At 57.7% G+C, this 26,198-nt stretch overlaps 1 protein-coding gene across 2 annotated transcripts; it reads right to left on the reverse strand.

Moving 5' to 3' along the window:
• Positions 1–1,869: 1,869 nt before the first annotated feature.
• WNT11 (Wnt family member 11) lies at positions 1,870–26,198 on the reverse strand. 2 transcript variants are annotated; one of them, XM_055356835.2, is made up of 6 exons: positions 25,817–26,198; positions 21,796–21,969; positions 11,931–12,166; positions 10,015–10,292; positions 7,030–7,322; positions 1,870–2,700 (listed from the first exon to the last, which is right to left on the reverse strand). In XM_055356835.2, exons 2-6 carry the CDS (start codon positions 21,876–21,878, stop codon positions 2,526–2,528), a joined length of 1,065 nt encoding a protein of 354 aa, XP_055212810.1. In that variant the 5' UTR covers positions 21,879–21,969; positions 25,817–26,198; the 3' UTR covers positions 1,870–2,525. The 2 variants fall into 2 exon arrangements, with proteins under 2 accessions (XP_055212810.1, XP_004051889.1); XM_004051841.5 differs by lacking the exon at positions 25,817–26,198 and having other exon boundaries at positions 21,796–21,973.

Below are 26,198 nucleotides of genomic sequence, written 5' to 3' on the forward strand. Positions count from 1 at the left end.
AGGGAAAACAGCACTCTTGGCGAGGGAGAACAGCAGATGCCCAGAGGGCAGGCGGGCTGAGCAGCTGGGAGTTGCAGGAAATGCTGTTGGAAGAATCGCCTGTGCCTGGGGGACAGGCCTTGTGTTCCAGGCTAGGGACCGGGGATTGGTTTTGTGGGCTAGGAGGTCGCTGAGAGCTGTGAAGCAGGGAAGCCCTGGGCCTGGAGAGTGCACATTCCAGGGGCTCCTTCCAGGGAGGCTGGGGGTTTTCAACAGAGGGGCTGGCAGGGGCCCCACCCAGGAAGGCTCCACCTCCCCCCGTTCCCAGCCCCTTATCAGCTCTGTGACCACAGGAAGGCCCTTCCCATCTCTGAATTTCCTCATCTGCAAAACACACCAGAAGACTTATCTTGAGGTTCCTTGCAGCTGGTGACGCTGTGGCTCTGGCTGCCCCCACTGCAAGCTTTCAGGCAGGGCCTCGAGGATGGCCACAGAAGCCCCCCTTCTTCCCACTCAGGATGGGTCCAGCCCCTGAGGGGTCATCCATGCCATCCCACCCCCAAGGATGTGGCTTCACTTCTCCAAATCCTGAGCAAGGCCCCGCTCTGCCCCAGCCCCTCCAGGTGGTGTCTCAGTCCTCAGCCGGCTCGGGGAGGGAAGAGCACTGGTGCTAAGTCCAAGTCTCTCTGGTGCATGCAGAGATTTGGATTATAACATCCTCTTACACCCCAACCACAGCAAGATCCAGGTGATGAACCACTGCTTCTGTTTTGGGGCCACCTGCCCTGGCCAGGCACTGGGGATACCCCACTTACTCATCTCTTGCTTACTGGTGCTGCCTACATGCGGGAGGTGACACAGAAGCTCAGAGGGACAGTGATGTGCCTGCAGTGATCCTGTTCCCCTTGGCACCCTGTCTTCACTTGGCAACAGCCAGGACCGCCGACCTCCCTCCTGCCTCCCTGGCTGTTCCTTCTGTCTCCTGTGTCTTCTCTGAGCTTCATCTCCCCAACCTCCAAGGCAGGAGTTCCCCAGGCCTTGGTCCTCTTTACTCTTCTATCCCACACACTCCCTTAGTGATGACACCCAAATGTGGATCTCCAGCCCTGGCCGCTCCCCAGCACTCCAGACCCGGATATCTGCCCAGCCACTCAGTATTTCCACTAGGAGCGTAAACTGTATCACAATCCCCACGGGCCCAAATCTGAACCCCAGGCCTCTCCCCACCCCCATGTCGGCATTTGGCCCCTTCAGCCTTCCAAGTGCTCCAGCCAAAACCCCAGCAGTCATTCTTGGGCCTCCTTCCCCTCACACCCCACATGCAAAAAGAGAACAAATCCTGTTGGCTCCCCCTTCAAAACAGAACCAGAATCCAACCACTTCTCAATGCGTCCAGTGCTGCCAGCCTCCAGGCACGAGGGCTTTCCCAACCTTCAGCCTTCCTCCCCACCACTCCCATTTTACAAACGGGGAAACTGCGGCTGGCAGAGAGCCCTCCCCAGGGTCATGCAGAAAACCCACCAGGGCTAGCTAGAGCCTGGATCTGCACCACCTCCCCGAAGTCTGCATCCCAGCTGCCCAGGGAGTTTTCCCTTGAAGCCAGCTTAGCAGGCAGGCCTGACAACACGGCCAGGCTTTGAGCTGCGCCTGCGTGTGTGTCCCTGAGGAAAAAAGATGCTGCCAGCTGGGTTTATGTTTCAAGACGTCTGTCCTCGCCCTTGACCAAGAGCTCTTACAGGGAGATCAGGGCCAGGGCCTGGTGTGGGGGGAGCGCGGAGGGAGAAGGGACATCAATCGGAAGCCGCCTTGCCTGGAAACTGGAGAACTCCCTCTGCCAGCCCCAGGGTCTGCCGAGTTCACTTGATGAGGCCGGGAACTGCAGGGGCGGGCTGGGGCTCACTCAGCATTTATTTCATACAGCTGCTTAAAAAGCTAGTTTTAAAATAGAGATCATTATATATATACATATATATTTATATATATAAAATATATAAAGAGGAATCGAGAAGTGCCACCCCAAAGAAAAAGCTATGTTTTATAAATATTTCTGTAGCTTCCACATCCCAAAGGAAGAAAAAGCAAAAAACAAAAGAAGACATTTACAACCCAAGCTAGTGGTTCCATGTGGTGGGCCCAGCAGGCTCAGACCCCAGGGTGGGCCAGGGGGTCCCGCAGAACATTCTGAAGAAGGCGGGCGGACCCCTTCCCCGAGGCTGGTCTCTGTGGCCCTGAAAGGTCAAGTCTGTATCAGTTTCACCAATCCCAAGCCCTGCTCCTTAGACCAGCCTGTGGGCACCCCAGGGCCTCAGGCTGCCAAGTTATTTTTAATCTTGTCGGTTTCCTTTGATGTCCTGCCCTCCTTCCAGGGTGGCCAGACCTTCTGTTCCTGGTGGCTTCCAAGTGAAGGCAAAGCACAAGCTGCCTCCCATGCCTGGCATCTGGAATTCACAAGCAGAGATCCATGGAGTGTCTCCAGGCCCCTGGCCCCAGTTGCTGAGGGTCCTTGAGCAGAGTCCTCGCTCCTGCGTGGGGCGGAGGGCAGGGCCTCACTTGCAGACATAGCGCTCCACGGTACGCTCACACCTGCGGCAGGTGACGTAGCAGCACCAGTGGTACTTACAGTGGCACCGCTCGACCACGCGGTCTGTGTAGGGGTTGTAGCCACGACCGCAGCACATAAGGTCGCAGCTGTCGCTTCCGTTGGATGTCTTGTTGCACTGCCTATTGTGGGGGCAGGAAGGAGGTCAGTGCATGCCTTGGTCACCACCCCACCAACACCCCATGACTCCCAGCCAGGCAGCCGGCAGCGTCTCCCATGGCCACCGACTCAGCCCTTCTTAGAAACTGTCTTGATCTTTGGGGAATTTAAAAAATCCTCTTACCTAAAGGTACTTCTAACTTTTCCCTATATTTCTAATAAGGGGTTACCAAAATGATGGGGCTGTTTTATTTTTTTGAGATGGGGTCTCACTCTGTTGCCCAGGCTGGAGTGCAGTGGTTGTGATCACGGCTCCCTGCAGCCTTGACCCCTGCCTTCCCCACCACCCAGGCCCCCAGCTCAAGTGCTCCTCCCATCCTGGCCTCCTGAGTAGCTGGGACTACAGGCACACACCACCATGTCCGGCTAATTTTTTAATTTTTATTTTTGTAGCGATGGAATCCCACTATATTGCTCAGGCTGGTCTTGAACTCCTAGGCTCAAGCAATCCTCCCACCTCAGCCTTCCAAAGTGCTAGGATTACAGGCATGAGCTGCTGTGCCCAGCCTTGTTTTGTTGTCTTGGAGGTATCTTTTTTCTATTTCTTCTACTTCTAAATACTGGAAGGACCCTCCAACCAATCTAATAAGCCTATCTTTATGTGTAACCTTTTACAGAGTCTTGCTCTGTTGCCCAGGCTGGAGTGCAGTGGTGCAATCTCAGCTCACTGCAACCTCTGCCTCCCGGGTTCAAGCGATTCTCCTGCCTCAGCCTCCCGAGTAGCTGGGATTACAGGCATGTGCCACCACACACGGCCATATTTAATCTTTAATTAAATATTATGAGAGATGTCAAGATCATTTGATTTTTAGAATCCTAGGATAAATGCTGAAATACTTGAACCCCCACTGGGCATCAGACACGCTGCTCGTGGAGGAAGAGGGGTCTGTTGGCCATGTGCCTCCTGTGGGTCAGGCTCTCCCTCCAGTGTCTTATCTTAGTGGAGGCCTGTAGGGCCCTTGGGTCAGTGGAATGATTATGTCCATTATGCAGATGAAAAGAGGCTCAGCAAAGGGCAGAGGCTTAAACTTGGGGACTAAAACTAAGGCCCTGACTTGCTCTCCCTACCCTAAAGGGTGGGGCGTGGAAGCCGGCAGGGGCTGCATTTCTTCCCAAATGTGGGATGTGAAGACATTGAAGGTCCCTATAAAATGCAAACATCCTTCCACTGCTCTCAGTTCTTCTGTCTAGTGACAAATCATCTGTTCAGACTGGTGGCTTCTCTAGCTGGGCTGAGGCTAGACAGGGAGTGTTTTCATGAGATGTAGTTGCGGACAGAGCAGCAGGGGGCTGGGGCACTGACAGGGACAAAGGGTCCCCACATGTGGGCCGAGGAATCCCAGAATGTCCAAGATGGGAAAGTCCTAGAGATGATGGAATGCAATCCTCATATTTACTGATGGGGAAACAGACACAGAAGGGAGAGGAGCCTTGCCTGGGGTGAGTACAAGGTCTGTGAGAGTTCAGCAGGGCCTCCTGGAAGAGGAAAGGCCATCTAGGCCATTCATGAAGGATAAGCAAGACTCCGCCGTGCAGAGGAGGGAAGGAGTGCTGGGGTAGAGGGAACAGCCTGGGCAAAGGCAGAAGACCAGGCCTGCCCTCAGAACAGTGAGAGCAGATGGAAGGGGAGGGCTGGAGGCCCGGAGGAGGCTGATCAGTGCTGGGGGAGAGGCCAGGCCTGAGCTGGAAGGGGCCATGGGCAGAAGGAGGGGAGCACCTGGGGAGAGTCGGCCGGTGACCAGCAAGTGGGGGCTGCCAGCAGTTCCCAGAAGAACACATGCCCCAGAGCTGGACAGACCTGGGTTCAAGCCCCAGCTTTGCCACTTAGTGGCTGTGTGACTTAAGGCAGGTCACTGAACCTTTTTGGGCTTTGTTTAGCCGCTTGGCATCCATGAGTTCCCCCTCAGCCTTCTCCTGAAGGCTCTGGCTGAGCACTCTACCCTGAGGGGTAGGAAGGAGGCAGAGTTCTTTTTTAAATTTCTGGATCCCTGACATGCATTGTCTGAAAACTTGGCCTCCAGTGTCAGATCCAGACAAGGCCCGGGTGCCTGGGACCAGGATTGGGGCCAGTGGGGCCATAGGCCCAGGGAAGGGCCATTGGATGCCTGGCTCCCAGGGTACAGGGTGGCTCAGACTGTGGGTGGGGGTGGGTTTCAGAGGTGCAGGCCTCTGGAAGAAATATGACAAGAGGGCTATCGTTTGGAATATTGACTGCAGATTAGGCCTTGGTTTCCCCAGGTTAGATTTGAGGAGGCTGCAAGGCATCTTCCGCAGAGAGGGAGGCAGCCTCTAGAGACACCCCGCATGCACACGCCTTTCACAGTTCACCAGGCTCACTTACACCCAACCCCCAACCTCATCGTCAATCTCAAATTTCCCCTCCTCTAGGAAGCCTTCCTTGATGTCCAGGCTGGATCAGGGACCCTCTGGGCTCCCTTCACACCAGGCTTTTCTGTCACGACCTGAGCCCTTGGGGACCTCCCACCAGCACCTGCCAGAGCCAGGCAGAGACACAGCTGACATGCAGTCTCATGTAATGGGCACAAGAAATGCTTGTGGTTATGAACTACTGAGAAATTGGGGGTGTTTGTTACTGCAGCAAAAGCCAACTAATACAGATGCCTGCAAGGGTCCCCCTAGGGAAGGACCGGGAGCTGCAAGGCAGGAAACCTGTGGGGGCTGCGAAGGAAGCCAGGAGGGTGGGTGGTGCTGAGGGCGGGGCCTCCTCATCAGGAGTGAGGGGCAGCTGGGAGAGAGGGGCCTGGCAGCCTGAGGGCACAGTGGGAGGGGAGACTGCCCGGGAGGGGAGGGGAGAGGGGAGATGCTAGGCAAGTGTGCTTGGAGATCACTCGACAACCCTGTGAGCGGTGGGGTGCCCTCCCCACTGTGTGGAAGATGAGCCTGAGCTTCAGATCAGTGAGGGATGTGCTCAAGTCCCCCTGTTGGGAAGCTGTGCCCTCCCTGCCACACACAGAGCCACATATGGATCCAGGAAGACCATTTCTTCACTCTCGGATCCTCCGTGGGCCTCCTGCAGCCCTCCATGTTCTAGAATCCTCCTCTAACTCCCCCATCCCCATCTACCTCAGCCCAGCCTCTGGCTCCTTCCTGTCTCCCTGGCCTGACCTGGTTCCATCTTCCCTCTGCCGACCCCCTCAATCTGGCCTCCAGATGGGAGCCTGGGCCTCCTCACAGAGCCTGCTGCCCTGGCCTGTGGGGATGCAGCCCCCCAGCCCACCCCTCCCTCTCCTGGAGACAGGAACGTGGGCTGCGGAGGAAGTCAACGCTGGCTGTGCACCAACTATGTGCCAGACACGTTCCCAGACACCCACTCTCTGGTGCAATATTCTTTTAACCCCGAGAACACGAGTTTTGTGGAATGCTATTAGGGGCTCCTTAATAAAAGAGTTCCATGGCCAAACACCTCTGGGAAACACTGGCTTAAACAGATCCTTTACTGCAGATTCCTCAGAGCCTTTCATATGTTCTAGTGCCTTGTGAATCGCCAGAGAATTTCCCAAATGCGTGTGACGACAGAGCTCTTTCTCTCGTAGGAGATCGGGACCAGCTTTCACCAGCACTGTCTTTGGGAAATGCTGCTTGTGCAGTCCTCACCAGCCCCACCCATCACACGGTAGGTCTGCAGTCACCCCTGGCTCCCTCACTCTCCTGTCCTGAGCCTGCTGCAGCAGCTGTGACTGGGGCTGTGGTAGGGTTCCAGGCCTGGGGTCCCCAGGAGGAGATGGGCGGGGGGCGGGGAGAGGGCTCACAGGGGCGAGGACACAGGGGCAGTGTTGCTGCATGGAATGCAGGCAGACATCGCTCTCCCTCACACACTGTAGGCTGTCCCCATCTCCCCTGGCACCTCAGTCCCTTTGCTGTGCAACAAGCAGGCTGTATGGCCTTTACCCGTCATCTGTTCATCTGACAAACATTTTCTGAGCACCTATCTTACGTTGGGCAGCCTCGTTCCTGTCCTGTCCCCCAGTAGCATCATTGTCTCTTCCCATCTGTCTCCCCAGCTGGGGAAGGTGGAGCAGGGGCCCCCCATCAGCCTACATTCACTGGCCCCTGCCAGGTGCAGTGCAGAACAGGCGCTCCCAGCAGCTCTGCAGGGGACCCTAGAACCCTGGCATCTCCACTTAGCAGTCCTGGGGCCAACTCTCTCAACTGAGCAGGGTCTCCATTCCCCACATGCCACCTGAGTCCCTGCTGTGTGCGTGGCCCTGAGCTGGGGAACAGTATGTGCAACACGAGTGACCCTTTCCCACCAAGGTGGCGGCAGGCCTCACCTGTCTTGTGTCCCGTGGGAGCCCACCTTCTCATTCTTCATGCAGAAGTCAGGTGAGCTCTGCAGATAGACGAGTTCCGAGTCCTTCACAGGCCGGATATCCAGGTCCTTGGGCACCAGGTGCTTGCGGGTGCCCATGGGTCGGTGCACTACCTTGGTGGCCGACAGGTACCGGGTCTTGAGGTCAGCAGCCACATCCTGCAGCTCCTGCAGCCCCTTCCAGCAGGTGCGGATGGAGCAGGAGCCAGACACCCCATGGCACTTACACTTCATTTCCAGAGAGGCGCGCAGAGCCTGCGGACAGGGGAAGGCGTCAGCTGGGTGGCCAGAGTCCCCTCCCTGGCCTGACCCAGGACCCCAGCCCCACCCACCCATGGCTGGGTGCTCTCAGGGAGTCACTGCCTGCTGGAGTCTCAAGTGATAGAGCTTTTTGCTTTAAAGCTTGGAGGTGGTGTGGGCCTTCCTGCAACCTTGGGGGGCACAGCTGAGGGGCAGGAAGAAAGGCATTTTCAGGGATAGGGATGCCATTGTTTAGCACCTACTGTATACTAAGCGCTCTAACACATAATGGAGATTGATCACCACAACAGCCCAAGGGAGGTATCCTTACTTCCCCCATTTTAAAAAGAAGAAACAATAGCTCAGAGAGGCTAAGTCTCATGCCCAAGGGTGCAGATAGAAAATCATGGAGCTTGAATTTGAACCCAGATCTGAGGGTGATTCCAAAAGTGGTGGCTTTTAATTGTTTCATGCTTTTTCTCTCACTAAATGCTTGCTGGAAAAAAGGCAGAAAAGAAGAGAAGGAAGGAAGGGAGGAGGGTAGGAAGGGGAGAAGAGGCAGGGGTAAGTGCAGGGGGCACCTCCCCGCCGCCTGGCTGGCTTTCCCCCCACTGCCAGTGCTCCTGCCAGGCCACCCTCAGCAAGCCACGTCGCCACTCAGGGCCTCTGTCTTCTTTCGTGCAAGGCGAGCACATAATTCCTGCCTTGCAGAGAGCTGTAAGGATGAAATGAGATCACACACACAAAAGGGTTTTGTGAACCATAAAAGTTAAATCAATATTGGTTTTGAAAAATCCATTTAAGTAATAACTATGGTGGAGCCCCCTTGGGCTCAGAGACTTGGGGAGACTCTTGCCCTGGCTTCGAAAAGGACTCGGGCCCACCAGCTTCCCTGGGCCTCAGTTTCCCTATTCATACCTGAGGGGCAGAAGTTAGATGCCTTCTATGGGCCTTCCAGTTCTGCCTTTTAAACCCTTCTTTCAACACAAGACTTGGATTCCTCTGCCCAGGCCTACCCTCCTGCCTCTCCTGTACAGAGACCTGCAAGAGTCATGGGAACCTGGGCCCATCCCCTGCATCAGAGACATGGGGAAACTGAGGCACAGAGTGGGCAGGACTTGCCCAAGACAAGTGAGTTAGTGGGGGAGCTGGCCAAGGTCCCAGGGCTCCTTCCCCTCACCAGTGCCAGGAAGTGAGGACCCAGGGAGTGTGTTTGGGTACCCAATCTGGAATTGTCTGTGGAGGTCACAGGGATGAAGTCAGCAGGACTGCAGGGCACCGAGGCACTGGTGAGCCATCGAGGGCAGGTGAACTAGGTTCTGCTGCTCAGCATAAGCTAGGGAAAGGGGCTTGGAGCTTCCGAGGGTACTAAACACGTTTGTGATCTCATTTAATCCTCACGCAGCCCTGCACCTTGCAGGGACACTGGACCCTTTTGCAGATGACCTCAGGGACGGGCCTGATTTGCCCTGAGGCAGAGGACCCTCTTTGGGCTGCATGGTGGGGAGGGGAGGGCTGTGGCCCTGGCAGCATGTGGCGCCCAGCTGGCCTGGCCATGATGGTGGGCGTGGCCATGGTGGTGGGCGTGCAGGCTGCTGGTGAAGGGCTCCCACTGGGTTTCATGAGCAGGTGTAGGGGACAGGTCAGCAGGGCCAGGAGGCAGGAGTCCTGAGTCCCTGGCCAGGCTCTGCTATAGACCCACAGTATGATTTGGCTTCAGTTTCCCTAACTGTCCAAGGATGGCCTGGACACCCTAGAATCCTCACACAAGGAAGACCCTTGAGAGCAGGTGAGACCACTGAAGCCCCTGGACTTGGGAGTCCCACAGTCCTGGAGTGTATCGTGCCATGGGGCTGAGCCACTGAAGTGCTTTCAGCCTCACTTAGTGCCTCTGTAAAATGGGGCTAAAGGGTGCAGGGAGGAGCTGATGAGATGCCATCTGCACATGCAGCTCTGGCCAAGTGGCCATCCCTGCCGTTCACGGTCCTTTCCCCATCTGTAAAAAGGGGACAACAGGGCCTGCCCGAGTTGTTCTGTGACCACAGAACAGAAAGGTATGGAGCACCAAACACAGTGTCTGCAACACAGATTGGTAGAAAGTTCATTCACTGATGGGTCCACTCACCCCAGTCTTTTGGGCAGTGAGGTGAGGAATGAATGAAAACCTGATAATAATGAATGCTGGAGGAAACTGTTCTAGCAGCTTCGGTTGGTGTGGGTGGGAGTCCCCGTTAAATCCAAGCAGATGACCCCTTAGGATAGGCTTCTGTTGACCACAGCCCTCTCCACGCCCTGGAGGGAGGGACAGCTTGAGGAACATGACAGATGGGGACTCAGCACCAGGTCACCCCCACCATTTCATAGATGGGAACAGCTGAGGCTGGAGAGGCACTGACTTTCCCAAAATCCCTAAGCGAGTTTAGTGCCAGAGCCAAGGCCAGAACTCAGAGCTCCTGACTCCTAGTTCAGTGCTCCCTCTGCTTGGACAACCCAAACCCCAGTGGGCGCCTTGGAGGAGGAAAGCGACACAAGCCCCAAGCAGCTGGCGAGGGAAGGGCTGAGGATGAGGATGGTGCGAGGCACACCAGGTGTGGGCCAGTCAGGGCCCGTCCCCCCGCACCCCCCGCCACTGGGGCACGCTGGGTGGCCCTTTTCTGGCCAATGGCACAAGCACAACTATCTGGGGATGGGTGGGGTGGGTGGTTACCTGTCTCCCCACTTCACTGTTGTGTAGACGCATCAGTTTATTGGCTTGGGATCCTGTTTTTTTCACCTTCATAGGAGCATCGGAAAACTTGGCCCCCATGAGGAGCCCGTAGCTGAGGTTGTCCGCACATCCTCCCCAGCGGTTCCCGGGCCCGGGTGGCTCACCTGGGACGGGGCCGCAGGAGCAGCCGGGCAGGTCGCCGGAGGTGCAGGCCCGGGCGATGGCGTGGCTGATGGCGGCGGCCGACAGCGCATACACGAAGGCCGACTCCCGGGTCCCTGAGGGTGGGAGGGGAAGGTCAGCTGACGCTGATCCAGGGCTAGGACCCCGCCCAGGTCAGAGGTCCTCCACCTTCGCCCACACCGTGCTGTAACCAAGGTGACACCAGCAGGGGTCGGCACTAGGGCCATTGAGATGTCACCCCTGCTTCCCCAATTCCTTCTGAATATACCAGCTGACAGCCACACTCAGGACCCCACACCCACAGGCATGCCCTCACCCACGTCCTCCTACTCACACTCACAGCTCTAGGCTTCCACCCACTCACCCTGCACTGGCATTAGGGGATGCTTTACAGTAGTGAGGCCCAGGCTCTGAGCTCCTGATGCGCCAGACAAATGCACAAAGGACCTGCTGTGCGTGGACCTGTGTCCCCCCGAAGGATGTGTTCAAGTCCTGACCCCTGTACCTGTGAGCATAATCTTATGACGAAGTGGGGTCTTTGCAGATGTAATGGGGCTGAGACAAGGTCATAACGGATCAGGGTGGGCCCTAGGCCAGTGGCTGGTGTCCTTATAAGAAAGGGGAATTTCGGATACACAGACACACAAAGAGGGAGCTTGCCCTGTGATGACAGAGGCAGAGACTGCAGTGACGCAGCTGCAAGCTAAAGAATGCCAAGGATGGCGGGCCGCCACCAGGAGCTAGGGACGGGCCAGGAAGGATCCTCCCTAGCACCTTCAGGGGGAGCACGGCCCTGCTGACACCTCGATTTCAGACTTCCGGCCTCCAGAACTTTGAGACAATACACATCTGTTGTTTGCAAGCAGCCAGTTGTGGCCCACTGGACAGCAGCCCTGGGAAACGAATACGGCACTCAGGAGCCTCAGCTGCGGGGCACTGGCCATCGGTCTGAGCCATGGCTCTGTCTCTTAACTAGCAAGCCACTTTCCCTTCTCCAGCCTCAGTTTCCTTAACTGTAGAATACGGGTGATAACAGCTACCTCACAGGCTGGCTCTGGAGTTCAAATAATTCAGGAAGAAAGGAATGTTTGTCAAACATCAGCTGCTACTGATTAGGACCCACAAGAAAAGTTATTATAGTGCAGGGGAGAGATTACACCTACTGGGGCGCTTCTGTCTGTCAAAAGCCTCCCTATTGTACATGGGTCCCCCAGACTCCCCCCACCAGAAGCCACCTCCTGCAGGAAGTCTTCGAGATGTTCTGTCCCCACACTGCTTTGCGCATGGTGCAACAGTTTCCGCAGTCTGGTTCAGTGTTACCTGTGGCACACCAGTCTGCCCTGCGGGTGGGCTCTATAGCAATCTTGTTTCTAGACTCCCCTCCCAGGAGCCTCCCTGACATGTGGCCTCAAGTACAGCAGGCCACAGCCTTGGGTCATTCCTTCATTCATGCATGGGGACACACAGGTACATGTGCTGTCCAGGCTCCCCTGTGATGATATCGCCACTCATCTCTGTTTACTCGCTTGTGAATTCATGCCTGCACACCCATATTTATGATTAATTCATCCACCCATACCTCATCCATCCATGCCTATTTCCACCCGTCATTCAACCATGAATCCATCATCCACCCACCCATGAACCCATCCCTCTATCTAAACACACACAGATTGATGCCTGAATTCCTTCACCCACACCCACATGCATTCAGCAGCCTCACCAGCTCCTACCTCTCTCCAGGTCAAGCAAATAGTTGGGGGCGAGCTCAATGGAGGAGCAGTTCCAGCGCATGTCGGCAAAGGCCCGGCGACAGGCCTTCATGACCTCGCGGGCGGCGTGCACCACCGTGTGCATGAGCTCCAGGTTGCTGCGGCACAGCTGCACCTGTGCAGACACCAGACCCTCCAGCTGCTTGCAGTGTTGCGTCTGGTTCAGTGCCAGGGCCGATGGTGTCTTGGACAGCGCCCTGCACACCATGGAAAGGCCATGACCGATGGAAGGAGAGACAGGGTTGTCAGGGGCCACATGGCCTCCACCCGCCCTTCTGGACCCAGCCTTTCCCTCAATGGACTTTGCCTCCTGGTTTCCTGGCTCCTTCCAAAAAAGGCTCCCAAAGTGTCAGCTGGCAGAGCAGTGGATCCACCTCACACCCCATGTGACCTTGGGCACATCACCGTCCCTCTCTGGGCCTCAGGCCCTATTCATAACATAGGATCACAACCCCATCCTACCTAAGCTTTAGGATAATTATACTAACAAAACAGCTGTACAGTTCACAAAGCTCACCTCCACCACCTGATTTAGTTCTCACACAGCTGTGAATTATTAGTCTTTATTCAACATTCATTCAACACTGAGCAGCTATGTGCCAGAAACCATGAGAAATGCTAGATTCTTATAATCACAATAATTATACATACTATTAACTGAAGCCTTTCTAGATGCGCAACATGAGGTAGGAGTTTTCCATCATTGTTTCACGTGATTACTAAACCCATTTATTATGTTGTAGAGTCCCATATCCATGCAAGGAATTCCTAATAAAGGATTAAAGAGCCACTCAGTTTTGTGATGACCTGGAACTTGAAAAATTTAGTATCTAATTCAGACTTGGCCATTAACTTGTTGTGTGATCTTAGATAATTCATTGCCCCTCTTTGGGCCTCAGTGTTTGTACTTGTAAACCATATTTCCCAGAATGGGCTCCAGTGAGACACTCTGACAAAAGGGATCCATTTGGGGAACACAATGTACTATGTCCCTGCTTGGAGAGTCAGGATGCACATTTACATTTTAAAGGTCCTGAGAAGTCCTGCAGCAAAGCAACAGGCTTGGTGTTATTTAACTCAGGGAGTCTATTGAGTACAGTGAGCACAGAGCCCTTTGCTTGAGGCTGCTGACTTCATCCACCTTGTCCGTGCTTTGGGAAACGTTAGCCTGGTGGGTCTCTATGAACCCTGGTGATGTAAGAGGACCCAAGAGCCTCCCAGATCCCAGCTCTGGGCACCTGGGTTCCAAGACTCTAGGACCAGGTCCCTCCTCGATCTGCCGTTCTCCTAGGCCTTCTCTGAGGGCAGCCTGCATCGGCAGCACTTAAGGACCCCACAACCCTAAAGGACTCCACGTGGACTCACTCTCAGTGCCCCCACGCACAGCAGGGGCCGTCTGGAACCCAGAGTCAGCTGGCCTTCAGCAACCCAGCAGAGACCCAGGAGCGACAGGGAACCAAGAGGGGCCATTCTGCAGCCAGAAGTGCTGAGTGCCCCACCTGCTGTGGAACCAGCGGTCCTCACCCAGGGTCAGGGCTGAGACCTGGCAAGGTAGAAATCCCAGAACCCCTGGGCTGAGTTCTGAGGGAGGCAGCCCATTGCCAAGGGCACTGCACAGGCTTGGGTAGACTCCAGGCTATATCACTCCCCTTGCGACCTTGAGCAAGTCACTTAACCTCTCCTCTCCCATCAACCTCCCAGTATTAACTGAGGGCTTAAATCAGACAGTGTGTGTCACATGTTCTGCCCAGGGCTGACACTCTGTGGTCAGTGGTCAGTGATGGAAGCTACTACAGTTACCACCTTGGTGGTCTTTTCCTACCTGTGGGCAGCCTCCCTGGACCTGCCTAGTCAAGGCCAAGGGCTGCTGCTTGACATTCAGGGCCCCTCAAAGCCTGGCCTCCCAGCTCTCGCCAGCCTCCCATCCTCATCCTGACATCCAGCCACACCAGGTTCTTGACTTCTCTGAAAGGAACTGTGTTGCCACCATGCCTTTGCCCAAGCTTTTCCTGATGCCAGGAATGCCTTTCCCCCTGCTTCTGGACATGAATGAACTTGATCTGCTTGTGGAAGAAGTATTTATTAAGCACCAACTCTTCCCAGACTCATTTGGTAATGAATATGACATAGATCCTTTCCTCAAGGATACCCTAGTCTAATGGCTGGATAAAGCTACCAATCGTTATAAATCAATGACCCAGCTGTTCTTGCTCCTGGCCTAGCCCCAGGAAGAGCACAAGCCTTGGACACCAGCTGTGTGACCTAGGTAAGTTATCCAACCTCTCTGGGCTTCATGTTCCTCATCTGTTACAAAGAAATGATAAGGCCAGGCGCGGTGGCTTACACCTGTAATATCCCAGCACTTTGGGAGGCCAAGGCGGGCAGATCATCTGAGGTCAGGAGTTTGACACCACCCTGGTTAACATGGTGAAACCTTGTCTCTACTCAAAAAATACAAAAATTAGCCAGGCATGGTGGCGCATGCCTGTAATCCCAGCTGCTCAGGAGGCTGAGGCAGGAGAATTGCTTGAACCCAGGAGGTAGAGGTTGCAGTGAGCCGAGATTGCACCACTGCACTCCAGCCTGGGCGACAGAATGAGACTCTGTCTCAAAAAAATAAAATAAAATAAAATAAAACAGAAATAATTACTACTTCAAAAGGCTATGATGAGGCTGGGGATTGTTGCTCATGTCTATGATCTCAGCTACTCTGAGGCCAAAGTAGGAGGATCCTTTGAGGCCAGGAGGTTAAGACCACCCTGGGCAACATAGTGAGAGCTGTCTCTACCAAAAAGTAAAAAAATTAGCTGGGTGTTGTGGTGCATGCCTGTAGTCTGAACTACTTGAGAGGATCACTTGAGCCCGGGGGTTTGAGGTTACAGTGAACTATGATTACACTGCTGCACTCCAGTCTGGGTGACACAGTGAAACCCTGTCTACTTAAAAAAAAAAAAAAAAAAAAAAAAAAAAAAAAAAGGCTATGGTGAGACTTAAATAACAGAACTTAGGCAAAGTGTTTAAAACATTCATAGATGTGTAATCCCAGCAATTTGGGAGGCTGAGGCGGGCGAATCATGAGGTCAGGAGATCAAGACCATTCTGGCCAACATGGTGAAACCCCGTCTCTACTAAAATACAAAAAATTAGCTGGGCGTGGTGATGCGCACCTGTAGTTCCAGTTACTTGAGAGGCTGAGGCAGGACCTGGGAGGCAGAGATTGCAGTGAGCCAAGATTGTGACACTGCACTCCAGCATGGCGATAGAGTGAGGGAGGCTCCATCTCAAAAAACAAAACAAACAAACAAAAAATTCATAGATGAAGCTAAGTCCCCCGCTTGTTGCCCAGCAAGTATTGGACCAGACAGAGTGAGAAGGCCTGGGTTCTCACTCAAGCTCTGTCCTCTATGTGCTGTGCAAACTTGGGCAAACTATTGCCCCTCTCTGGGCATCAACTACAACGTGGGGACCTCTCAGGGTCCTGCCAAGGCTGAATGATATGTGCTACGGTAAGTACTCAATAGGTTCTTTCATTTCCTCCTGCCTCTCACGCTCTGCCATGTCCCACCCACCGTATAACCCCCAAAGATAGAAACCTTCCCAGAGACCCAGAAAGCAGGGCCTGGTGTCTGTGGTTAGGGCGGCGTGACTCGCCCTGTGTAAGATCAACTGTGGTGTCCAGGGCAGTCTCCCCTCACTGCCACCCCCTAAACTATGAGTCGGGAAATGTCTGGTGTGTCTAGATGCCAGCATCCAGCACAGGGTGGGCCACACAGCATCCCTCAGACGCGGTTTCTTGACCTAAATGGAACTGCTCTGGCCTGCCCTGGCCTCACCTTCTTGGGGAACCTGTTGCTGAACCCTGCCTTACTTCCTGGGTGGGCTCTGACCACACAGAGGCAAACGTCATCACCTCAGTGTGTTTCCCGGTTGTCAACAGCTCTTCCACCTCCACCCAGCAAACCCTGTCCCTGCGTGTGGTGCCGTCACGGGGTAACAGCTCCACATGGGCGTGGCCCTTCCCGGTTGACAGAGCCTCCCACTTCACACCTCAGAGGGCAGCCCAGAGGGGATGATCAGCCCTGCTTTAGGGGCTGTGCTTGTCCAGCACCCCCCAGCAGTCCCCGTCATCCTTCTTGGTGAGGCTGTCAGTCCCTGCAGGCACTGGGGTCACTTCTCTGTGGGTCCCCACTCTGCTTTGCTCTGAGTGGTCCCCACCCAGCCCGTCCTGAGCCCACTCTGCCGCTCGCCCTCGCCCAACTTTCTTCCCGCTCCTTCTGAGCCAGCTTCCTCCATTTTCAAATGAGAAGGACAACGTGGGCGACAGCACATCAGCGCATGGCCTAGCAGCAGGCTCACGGCACAGGGTGGGCGTTCAGGCAGTGAAGGCAGCCTCCTGTGTCTTTCCCTGGGCTCCGGCTCAAGCCACGGGGTGGGACGATGGGGGCTGAGCCTCTTCCTGGGGAGCTCAGTGCAGACAGCTTGTGAGTGCTGGGTGCTGCAGCTCTCAGGGAAGGGAGCCTGGTGCTCCTGGTGCCTGGGTCTCCTTGGCTGGGACCCTGGGGTGAGCCCCGGAGCCACCCTGGGTCTCAGTCTTTCCATCCTCCCCAGAAGGCTGAGGGAGAAGGTGCTGTCAGAGCACCTTCCAGACGAGGCTCAGACTCCCCAGGCGGCCCAAGGGTAAATGAGAAACAGATCCAGAGGCCCTGGTGGGCGCAGAGCAGTGTGAAGGCCCAGGGGCCCGCCTTGGAGGCTGACGCTGGGACAGGAGCAGGTTGCCATGCGTACCAGGGAGGCCACCCGCCCACAGGGGCTGCAGGCAGAGATCGCAGGCGGGAGGCAGCAGATTCCACTCCCGAGGAGGGCCATGCGGTCATCTGGTAATTAGTGGTAATGACCGTTTCCAAATAAATCCCCCTTGGGGAGGTAATCAAGGATTAGGATGGGAGGCGGGGGAGTTCTCCTTGTGGACATCTCGCTCGCTTCACTCCAACAGACCCCTAATTGGAAACATTTCGGTTTATCTGGGGGTGGGGGCCTGGGGGAGAGGGTGGAAGAAAGGACAGGAGGGAACACAGAGTTCACAGGCGAGGCCTGAGCTCAGGGCCCTACCGGGGTGGCAAGGCCTCCTCTCATTCAGGAGTTGGGGGCCTTGCTGGGACTGGCTGGGGCAGAGACCTGGGTTCAAGCTCTGGCTCAGCAGCTCTCTCCCTATGAGACCTTGGGCAAGTCACTGCCCCTTGCTCCACCTCAATTTCCCCATCCATACTGCTCAATGCTTAAGAACAATGCAGGCTCTGACATTCGTAACACAAGCTGTCAAATGACTTCACTGAGGTATTTTCCTGGTGGTGCCAGCAACCCTACCCTCAGGCCGCTCTAGGGGACCCGGCCCGTGTAAGGCACCTTCAAAGAAGGGCTTCCTTCCTGGACCTGCACTTCACAGCATCCCTCTCCCTCTAGGCACAGGAGTCAGGTCACATGATGAATTCTAGGCCAGAGACCTGGCAGCCAGGTTCAGGCTCCTTTAAGTGACCTGGGCCCCAAGTTCCCTCTCTGCAGCTCGGCCGCCCACGGTGCTGAGTGGTATTGCCAGACCATTTCCAGGTGAGGCTTCGGCAGAGCTGGGCTCAGAGGGCCTCAGAAGGTGCCCCCATCAGCGCCACCCAGAATGTAGCCTGGCAGCTGCCCACCCAGGGAGAGAGATGGGGTGAGGTCAACAGATGGCGATGAGAGAGACCCTGATGCCCACATCTGTGCTTCTGGGATGAGGAGGATGCTGATGACGGCTGCGCGCTGGCTTAGGGACTCAGTCTTGCCCTGGAATCCCTGTGCTTCTGCATCTGTGGACCCTGCTGACCCTGAGGTGGGAGAACAATTGAGTCGAGGAGATCCTGTTCTCCCAACCAGACCTTTGTCCCTCCCTTGCCCATGTCTCTTTGGGCTTTCCTGGGCCCCACCTCATCCTGGTGCCCATGTGGCAGGGAGGATGGAGCAGGAACCCAGGCTCTAGGCCACCCGGGCAAGCCCAGCCTCTCCCCAGGCTTCTGTCTACTCCCCTGGGGCAACCTTGGGGAACCTCTCCCTCCACGACTCCTCAATTAACTCCTCAATTAGGCACCAGGTCTAGGAACCGGGGAGAGGTCCAGGAACCTCGGAAGTGCCCCTTCTTCACCAGCCATCCCAGCTTGGGGCTGCAGCTGCCCATTCAGGAAGAAGAAGCCCCTGTGGCCCCACAGCCTGAGAGTCCTCCTGTTCCCTCCCTCCTGGGCTTTGTCCCAGGACTCCAGAGTGAAGAGGGACCAGTCCAGCCCTTGTCCTCACTGTATAGACAGAGAAATGGAGGCTAATGAAGGGTCTTGAGCCTGCAGATCCAGTCCTGCCTGGAAATGACACTGGGTCCCCTTCACACCTGACTGCCCAGACCTCAGAGATGGAAGCCTGTCCCCCTGGCCTCACACATGCTGACCCACCTGTGCAGCCCATCTTGCAAAGGTAAAGCCCTAACAGGCCTTGGTCTGACGCTTCTCAACCAAGAAACCAAAGGGCAGCTGCCACAGCATCACCAACTCCCACTATGCAAGTGGGGAAAATGAGGCCCGGAAAGGGCAGGGCTTGCCCAGATCTGTACGCAGCCAATCAGAGGCAGAGACAAGCTAGACCCCAGGCCTCCTGCATCCTGAGGTAGGGCTCCTTCTACCTCTATCGTAGAGCTGAGGAAACTGAGGCTCAGAGAAGCTAAAGCGATTGACCTGCAGAACTCAGGCTGGGCCTTGCAGTCCCAGTCTGGTGCTCCTTCCACCCTACTCTGCAGCGCCATGGCCCTCTAGAGCCTCCTGGGCTCTAGAAAATTCTCCCACTCCGTGGGAGTGGCAGGTGTGGGACTGCCCAGGGAAGGGGGCGGCCTTTATGGATGTTCCCAACCAGCCTGGGCCTTTCCTCTCAGCCCACCGCTTCCATGGTTCATAGGAGAGTGGGACTCCCCTCAAACCCTCCCCCTACCCAGGAAAGCCAAGAAGGGGGTGGACAGCCCAAACCTGGGACCCCGAATACTTGAGGGGCTGGGAGTCTTCTGGTGCCTGGCCTGGGTGTAGGTAAGGTAGGGAAGGATCCCCAGGTTATTTCTGGGCAGGTGCCTCTATGGGCAGCCAGGTTCTGATCCCCTCTCCCCAGCCCCCATCCCACCAGCTCAGCCTGCGTCCCAGGCACCCACCAGGTGAGCATTCCAGGCCACTGGGCCATGTTGGCTTTCAGTTCCTGTGCCAAGTGCCCCTTTCATCTCCAGCTCACGCTCCAAAGCCCAGGCCAGCGGAGGCTCCTGGGTGAGTTCCCGGCTTTCCAGCCTCACTGAACACTTCCCTGCTCCCAGCTGTGCTGGGGCTCCCTGTGCCCAACAGGCCACAGAGCTAGGCAGCTTAACTCAAATCCTGCCTCTACTACCTCTGAGCTGTGACACCCTGCTAGGTAGAGTCCCCCATCTCTGTGTCCCCCAGTCTCTGTTTCCTCTTCTGTGAAATGGGGGTAATAGCAGCACCCACCTCACAGGGTGGTTGGGATATTTAAATGGAACAATATACATAAGGCACTTAGAACGGCACCTAGCACAAAGTGAGGCCATGTGTGTGTAGACATATATGTACATATACATACATATATGCACGTGGCCTACACACGTGTATCTATATATACACATGCATACACAGATAATTGTTATTCTTAAACTCCACCCCTTTTCCCACCTCCCCCTCTATCTTAAACTCTAGCAAGACTTTAATCCCCTATTGCTAGACTATCAGTTTCTCACAGGAGTGCAGTATGATCTAAATTACATGACCCAAGCTCTCAGAGCAGCGTCTGGGGCACTTAGGAGTAGGCTCTTGTGGTGCCTGGTTTCTCCAGGTCTCCCCGCATGCGCTGTTCGGCCTCCAGGCTTCTGCTCGTGCTGTGCCTCCCGCCTAGGACGCCTGCTTTGCACTCCGTCTCTGACCATCCAAATCCTCCCTGTCCTTCCAATCCTGGCCTATGCATCTCCCTTAGATAGAACTGACCACTCCTCCTCTGGGCTGCCATGCTCCCTCTGCTAGGACACAGACCATAGTCCACTTTGTATTTCTATATGTCCATCTCCCCCAAGAGCCTGGGGGCTTATTTAAGGCACACAATGAGTTGTACCCATTTCTGTGGCAGCCTGACTTTGCAGTGGGGACAGAGGACATGGATGTCAGGTTTAGCCAGCCGTCCATCCCACCACAGGCCAGCATGGGGGCTTGCGTGCATCATGCCCTTTGCAGGGTCTCGGTGTTCCCACTGTGGAGCAGGGATGATGGTAGTGACCCCACAGGACTCTTATGGGCGGCAAATGACACCCAAGCCCTGTGCAACGGCTCTGACGCTCCTTCAGCCAATCCTCTCCTTCCCTGGACCTTAGTACCCTTATCTGTAAAATGGTGGCGGTGGATGAGAGAGCTTGGACTCGCTGATCGGAGGTCCCTGCCAGCTGGAACGGTGCTGGGTACCCCATTGCAAAAGGAAGGTGGCTGGTTTCTCACAGAACTCCTCAGGGACAGCTGGGAAAAGCTAGTGCCCAGGGCTGGGAGATTGCTGAGACCAGGCTTCTTGTAAACAAGAAAGGCAGGAAGACGGGGTTCCCTCCTCGAATCGTCAATTAATCAATAACTTGGCCTGAGAAGGGGCAGGGCCAGTGACCTCCAGACTGTTTGCTGGTGGCGCAGCCACTATCACCCTGTCTTCCAACTAATTCACAAACCCTTTTCAGTGCCCTCCCCAGCCCCCACAACCTGCCCCCTGCTGTCTTATCTGCAGGCTCCCTGCCCCGGCCCCAGATTCCAGACCCTTGTCCTGTCCTGGACTTTCCCTCTGAGGGAGCCCCTCTGCCCACAGCGTCCTCCTCTCCATTGCCCGAACCAGCCAACTCCCGGCAGCGCTTCAGTCACCAGGGGCACAGCCCCGGAAAAGCTTCCCGGTGTCTCATATCTGTGTCCCCACCAGGTGGGCTTCCTTCCTCTAGGCCTCCAGATTCCCGCTCTGGTTTCTCCTCGGGCACTTGGACACTTGTGGAGTTATTTACAGCCTGGGCTTATCTCTCTCAACTTAGAGCGCAGCTCCTCCAGGAAGGGGCTGGTGTTTACTCCTCTCTTCACCACCCCCAGCCCCCTGAGCAGGCACTCCCTTCAGGTCGGCACCAAGCCTCTCTCTCCCTCCTACCCCTGCGTGAATAATTTCTATCTAAAGGAATGCCCTGCACATGTGCACAGTGGCATCTGACAGCTTCTGAGGTCCTTTCAGGAGCCTCTTCTCATCTGATTTGAGGGAGGTGGGGAGTCTCACCCTCCTGTGGCAGAGGAGGACAAGGAGGCCCCAAGAAGTAGAATGACACTTTCCCAAGGTCACCCAGGTGGAGGGGTCAGGAGTGTCTCAGCGGAACTCCCGCTAGGGTCAAGGAGACTGACTGACAAGGATCGCTCCTGGGCTGGCCGCTCTGGATTGCGCCCCCTGAACAGAATGTCTTTTTCCATCTGCCCCTGCGGAGGTGGCCAGAAACTCCGTGGCCCTTGCGCCACCGTCAGCTGCACAAGACCAGGCGCTTCCATTGTGGTCCACGCCCGTCTCACTGCCTCTTCGCAAGCCTCCGGGAGGCAGGGACATTTTACAGAGGAGGAAACGGAGGCTTAGGGATGACTTGCCCACGACCGCCAAGCCAGCTTAGGCTCCCGGGTCTTGGTGCGCTCTCCCCATCCAGGGGACCCCGTAACGCCCTCCGCCGCCCCAGTCCCCGGCCTGTGCGCGTGGACGCGGGGTCCCTACTCACAGCCACTTGATGCCATAGCACACGCCGGTCTGGAGCGCCAGGGCGAAGAGCAGCGCCTCGCAGACCTGCGGCCGCGCCCTCATCGTCGCGCGGCGGGCGCGCCCGGGGTCACACCCAGGAGGAGCCGCGCCGAAGTCCTCCGCCTGCACGGCCGCCGCTGGTCCTGCACGCCGCCTGCAGCCGGGGAGAGCGGAGGCGGCTGGTTAAGGCGGCGCGCGGGCGGGGGAGGCGTTTTATTCAAATTACAAAGGAGGGGTCGGGGCCCGGGGAGGCCGAGCGCGGCGGGCGTCCCCTCCCGCTCCGCCCGGCCTGGGGACGCGTCCCGCGCCTGGCTCGAATTAGGCGCGGCCGAAGGCGTGTCCCCCAGCGTGGCCCCGGGCCCCAACGCGCCTTCGAGCCCCTCCGGCCGGGGCAGCCGGAAGGAGGGACAGGAGGCGGCAGAACCCGAGACCCCCGGAGAGACCGGGCAGACACAGCGAGAGGGAGAAGGACGCTCAGAGGACAAGGCTGAGAGCCACGGAGACAGAGGGGGAAACCCGGACAGACGCAGACCTGGGACGGAAAGGAGAGGAATGAGGAATCAGGAGTCCGGGCGAGGCAGCAGAGTCGAGGACCCGGAGCTGGGGCTTATCCCTGCGATATTGAGCATTAGTTAATAGGGCCTCGGCAATTCTCCTTCCCAACCGTGTTTCAGTTTACCGCCTCAGTAAGCTGGGGCAATTCGGGCACAATTCCGCTTTTATAAAGAACGTTCCCTGGCCGGGCAGGGTGGCTCACGCCTGTAATCCCAGCACTTTGGGAGGTCGAGGCGGGCGGATCACCTGAGGTCAGGAGCTCGAGACCAGCCTGCCCAACATGGCAAAACCCCGTCTCTACTACGAATACAAAAAATTAGCCAGGCGTGGTGGCGGGTGCCTGTAATCCCAGCTACTCGGGAGGCTGAGGCAGGAGAACCGCTTGAACCCGGGAGGCAGAGGTTGCAGTGAGCGGAGATTGCGCCACTGCACTCTAGCCTGGGCGACAAGAGCGAAACTCCGTCTCAAACAAACAAACAAACAAACAAACAAAGTTCCCTAACACGATCGCATCTGCTCCTCCCAGCACCCCGTGAGATAGGCACTATCGCTGCCTCATCTCACAGATGAGGAAACTGAGGCGCAGAGGTGGGGTTCAGCTAGGGAGCGGCAAGCCGGGTGTCCGGCGAAATCAGGAAATGGGGCTTGCTCGGGGCCCTGCTTTCTCGGTGTGGGAAGGGGAGGATGGGAAACGGGATGGTAGGGCTCTTTGTACAGTGAGGATTCCGAGTCTCCAAGTCCGTCTTTAGCCGCTCCACTTTGGAGGGTGGGAGTGGAGGCATGCGGGCTGGGACTGGGCAGCCCCGCCTTGGCGAAGCGGGGAAGCTCTCGGGGCTGGCGCGGTGTTGCCTCTGGCCTCCAGGCGGCGCCCTCGGGCCGCGGAGGAGAGGCTGCCCCGCCCGCCCGCAGCCCGCGGAGCCGCTTTCTCCGCTTTTATTCTCCTTCACTTCATTCTCACCTCATTAACTCCCTTCCCAGCTTCTCCCAAATTTACCAACACCTGGCGTCCGCCCGGAGTCAGACACAGCCCCAGCCCCTCTCCCCTCGGGAGGAGCAGAGACAAAGGGATTCCTTTCTAAGGGTTTGGGGAGTTGGAAAAGGAGGCGCCCACGGTCGTGGGGGCGCTGGAGCAGAAAAGGGACGTTCTTATCTGGCTCTGTGAGCTTGGGCAAGCCCTCAGCCACTCCAGCCTCGGTGTCCCCTTCCATAAGAACGAGGAATGGGGCTTCGCCGTGCGTCCCCCGAGGACCCCGTCTCCCTGCAGCCTGCGGGGCTCAGCGCCCCTCTGCTATTTGCACCGCGACGCCACCTGCGTGGCGCGTTCCTGCGCGTGGGTAGTCAGCACGCAGAGATGGGAAGCCCCACTGTTTTCTGGAGCCTGTCGGCAAAACCCACAGAAAGGCGAGGAGAAGCCTGGATCGTACAGTTTTTTTCCTCCGCAGAGCCCCGCAGCTAGCGCCCAGCACAGGGGCGCCTGCGACAAACATGCCGTCAAGGCTGGGGGTCTCAGAGGGGTTCTCGGTGTAACCCAGTCCCGTCCTCCCACCCAGCCTGTATCCAAATCCTTTGTCTTCCTGGTCCTGCAAGTTTCTTGCACTTCTCAGAACGAGAAAAATATCCGCTGGATATGGAGGGGGGAATCAAAACTCCAGTCACCGTCTTCCCCTCTCCCAAGTGCGCCGCCCCCCGAAGGCACCCGGCATTCCTGGGTGGGGAGGGGGCGGGGGCTGCACGAGGACGGAGGCGCGCGGACTCACAGCGGGGGATCTATGTCCAGCCTGGTCCCCCAGGGAGAGGAGGAGCCCCCTAGGTCGCACAGCGGACGGGGACCCAGGCCTCCAGCCCCGCCCAGCTCTTTCGGTGCAGCCCCGGCTGTCCCAAGGCTCTCCCTCCGCCGCCCAAGCTCGTCGCGCGGGGAGGCAGCGCCTGGCCCGAGCCTCTGGGTCCTGACGGACTGTTCCTGTCCCTTGTACGAGCGCCCGGGACAGCCGCGCAGGCCACGGGGTCACCCTCCGCCTGAGCTCGCGGGTCAGGGTGCACGCGCCTCCTGAAGCCCCCAGCCCGCCAGGGGGCGCTAAGCCGGGGCTCGAGGAGGGGGGATCGCGGCTACCTCCCGCGTCGCGGGCTGGGGTCAAGTCCTCTTCCTGGGCCCCCGCTTCTCCGTCTGGGGATGGGACGACGTGTCGAGGGAGTGCCCCCTGTGTCCTGGTCGTTCTATAGGACACTTGCCGTGGGCCGCCCTAACCTGCCCGGCCCCTTGCTTGGGGCCGGGCGCGCAGTGGGCCGCGCCAGGCGTAGCACCTTTGGAGAGCGAGCGGTCACCTCCTCGAAGTTGGTCCGAGCTACCCTGCCTGCAGCGGGCCCGGGAGGCGGCCGCCTGGGGCTGTGCACAGGGAGAACACCACGAGCGCAGCGCCGCAGCCCAGCGCCGCCAACAGGTGGTCATAGGCCCGGGCTGTGGAGGACTCTGGAAAGCCGGCCGCTGGGACCAGGCCACGCCGGCGAGGACTTGCGGGGCCCCCCCTACCCCGATGCCCCACGGGCACCGTGCACCGGGGCCGATTGTCCGCGCGGCGCAAAAGGTCGGCACGGACGGGTCCCGAAGCCTCCCGCCACGCAGCTCACGGAGCTGACCCCGCCAACCAGGGACGCCAAGCGACGGCTTCAAGGTTACCTGCGGGGCGGGGCGAGGCCGGGCCTGCCACCCGGCTTTGACCCCAGCCGTGAGGCTTTCGAGAGACGTCTGCTTGGCTGCGCACGCGGCGCCGGGTCACCCGGGAGACGGGTTGTTTTGGAAGTGGGAAGGGTGGGTGGGAGCACTCGAGATCCCTCCTGCTAACCCCCTGGAGCCGGACCCTGCACGCCCAGGGCCTTGAGGGACACCGAGGCACTTCACCCCCGGGGGTGGGAGGCGTGGAGCTCGTGCGCGAGCTCAGCCAGATGTTCGGGGCGGTTGCAGATGTGCCTCGGGGCCGGGGACAGGACTTTCCTCCTCCCTAGCCCCCAGCCTGGAGCTCAGGTCAGTAAACAAACTCGGTTCTCCCCCTCCCCCCGCCGCCCCTGGGACCCGTTCTCAAAGCCAGGCGTCTGCCCCCATCCCCAATTTACTAGGCGCTGCCGCATTTCTTTGCCTTTTGCCACCCTTTCCCCCCGCCCACCACACACACCCTCTGTCTAGGGATCCAAGTCCCCCACCCCGGGGGGTGGCTCGGGCATGACCTCATCCGCCGGACGACTGGGAAGGAGGGGGTCGCCTGGGGTGCGGGGGCAGAAGAGGGGGGCCGGGCCGGGAAAGTTCGAGGAGGGCCGCAGGAACTGCACAACCCACCACCGTCCCGCGTCCCCCTAAACCCCGCGTCCCCAGGCTCCCGAGGCTTCGCTCCGCAAAGGGGAACTCTTCGGAGTGCTGCGGGGGAAAGGTATGGAGGAGCGCTTGGTTTGCTTACCCGGGAGTGGGTGCCCAAGGGGGTCGTGGCGGGTGCGAGAAGCGTCGTCCCACTCGGACTCGGGCGCCCCCAGCCCTGGCGGGTCCCCGCTGAGCGGCTGCCCGCTGCCCGCGACCACTGCTCACCTCCCGGGGCGCTCGCCAGGCGCGCCCTGCGTGCCCGGGTGCCCCGGCCTGCCCAGGGAGCGGCGAGTGCGGTTTCCAGCGGGCCCGTGCGCACTCCGGCTGGGCGAGCGGCGAAGGCGCCCTCTTCGTGAAGCGGCGCGAGAAGGACGCCGGGGATCCTGGCAAGCTGCGGCCGGCTCAGGACCCGCGCGGAGTCAGGCGCGGACTCCGGCTGCTCTCTGCTGCGCTCAGCTCCCGTGGCCTGTGCCCGCCGCTCG

Source organism: Gorilla gorilla, chromosome 9 (genome assembly GCF_029281585.2).
Source record: "Gorilla gorilla gorilla isolate KB3781 chromosome 9, NHGRI_mGorGor1-v2.1_pri, whole genome shotgun sequence".
Classification (NCBI taxonomy): domain Eukaryota; kingdom Metazoa; phylum Chordata; class Mammalia; order Primates; family Hominidae; genus Gorilla; species Gorilla gorilla.

Excerpts from the sequence above, each read along its gene's own strand:
- WNT11 (XM_055356835.2), bottom strand. The coding sequence starts at position 21,878 with ATGAGGGCGCGGCCGCAGGTCTGCGAGGCGCTGCTCTTCGCCCTGGCG. Across the intron at positions 12,167-21,795 it reads TGCTATGGCATCAAGTGGCT|GGCGCTGTCCAAGACACCAT; the intron begins GTGAGTAGGGAC and ends CATGGTGTGCAG. Across the intron at positions 2,701-7,029 it reads TCCCACGGGACACAAGACAG|GCAGTGCAACAAGACATCCA; the intron begins GTGAGGCCTGCC and ends CCCCCACAATAG.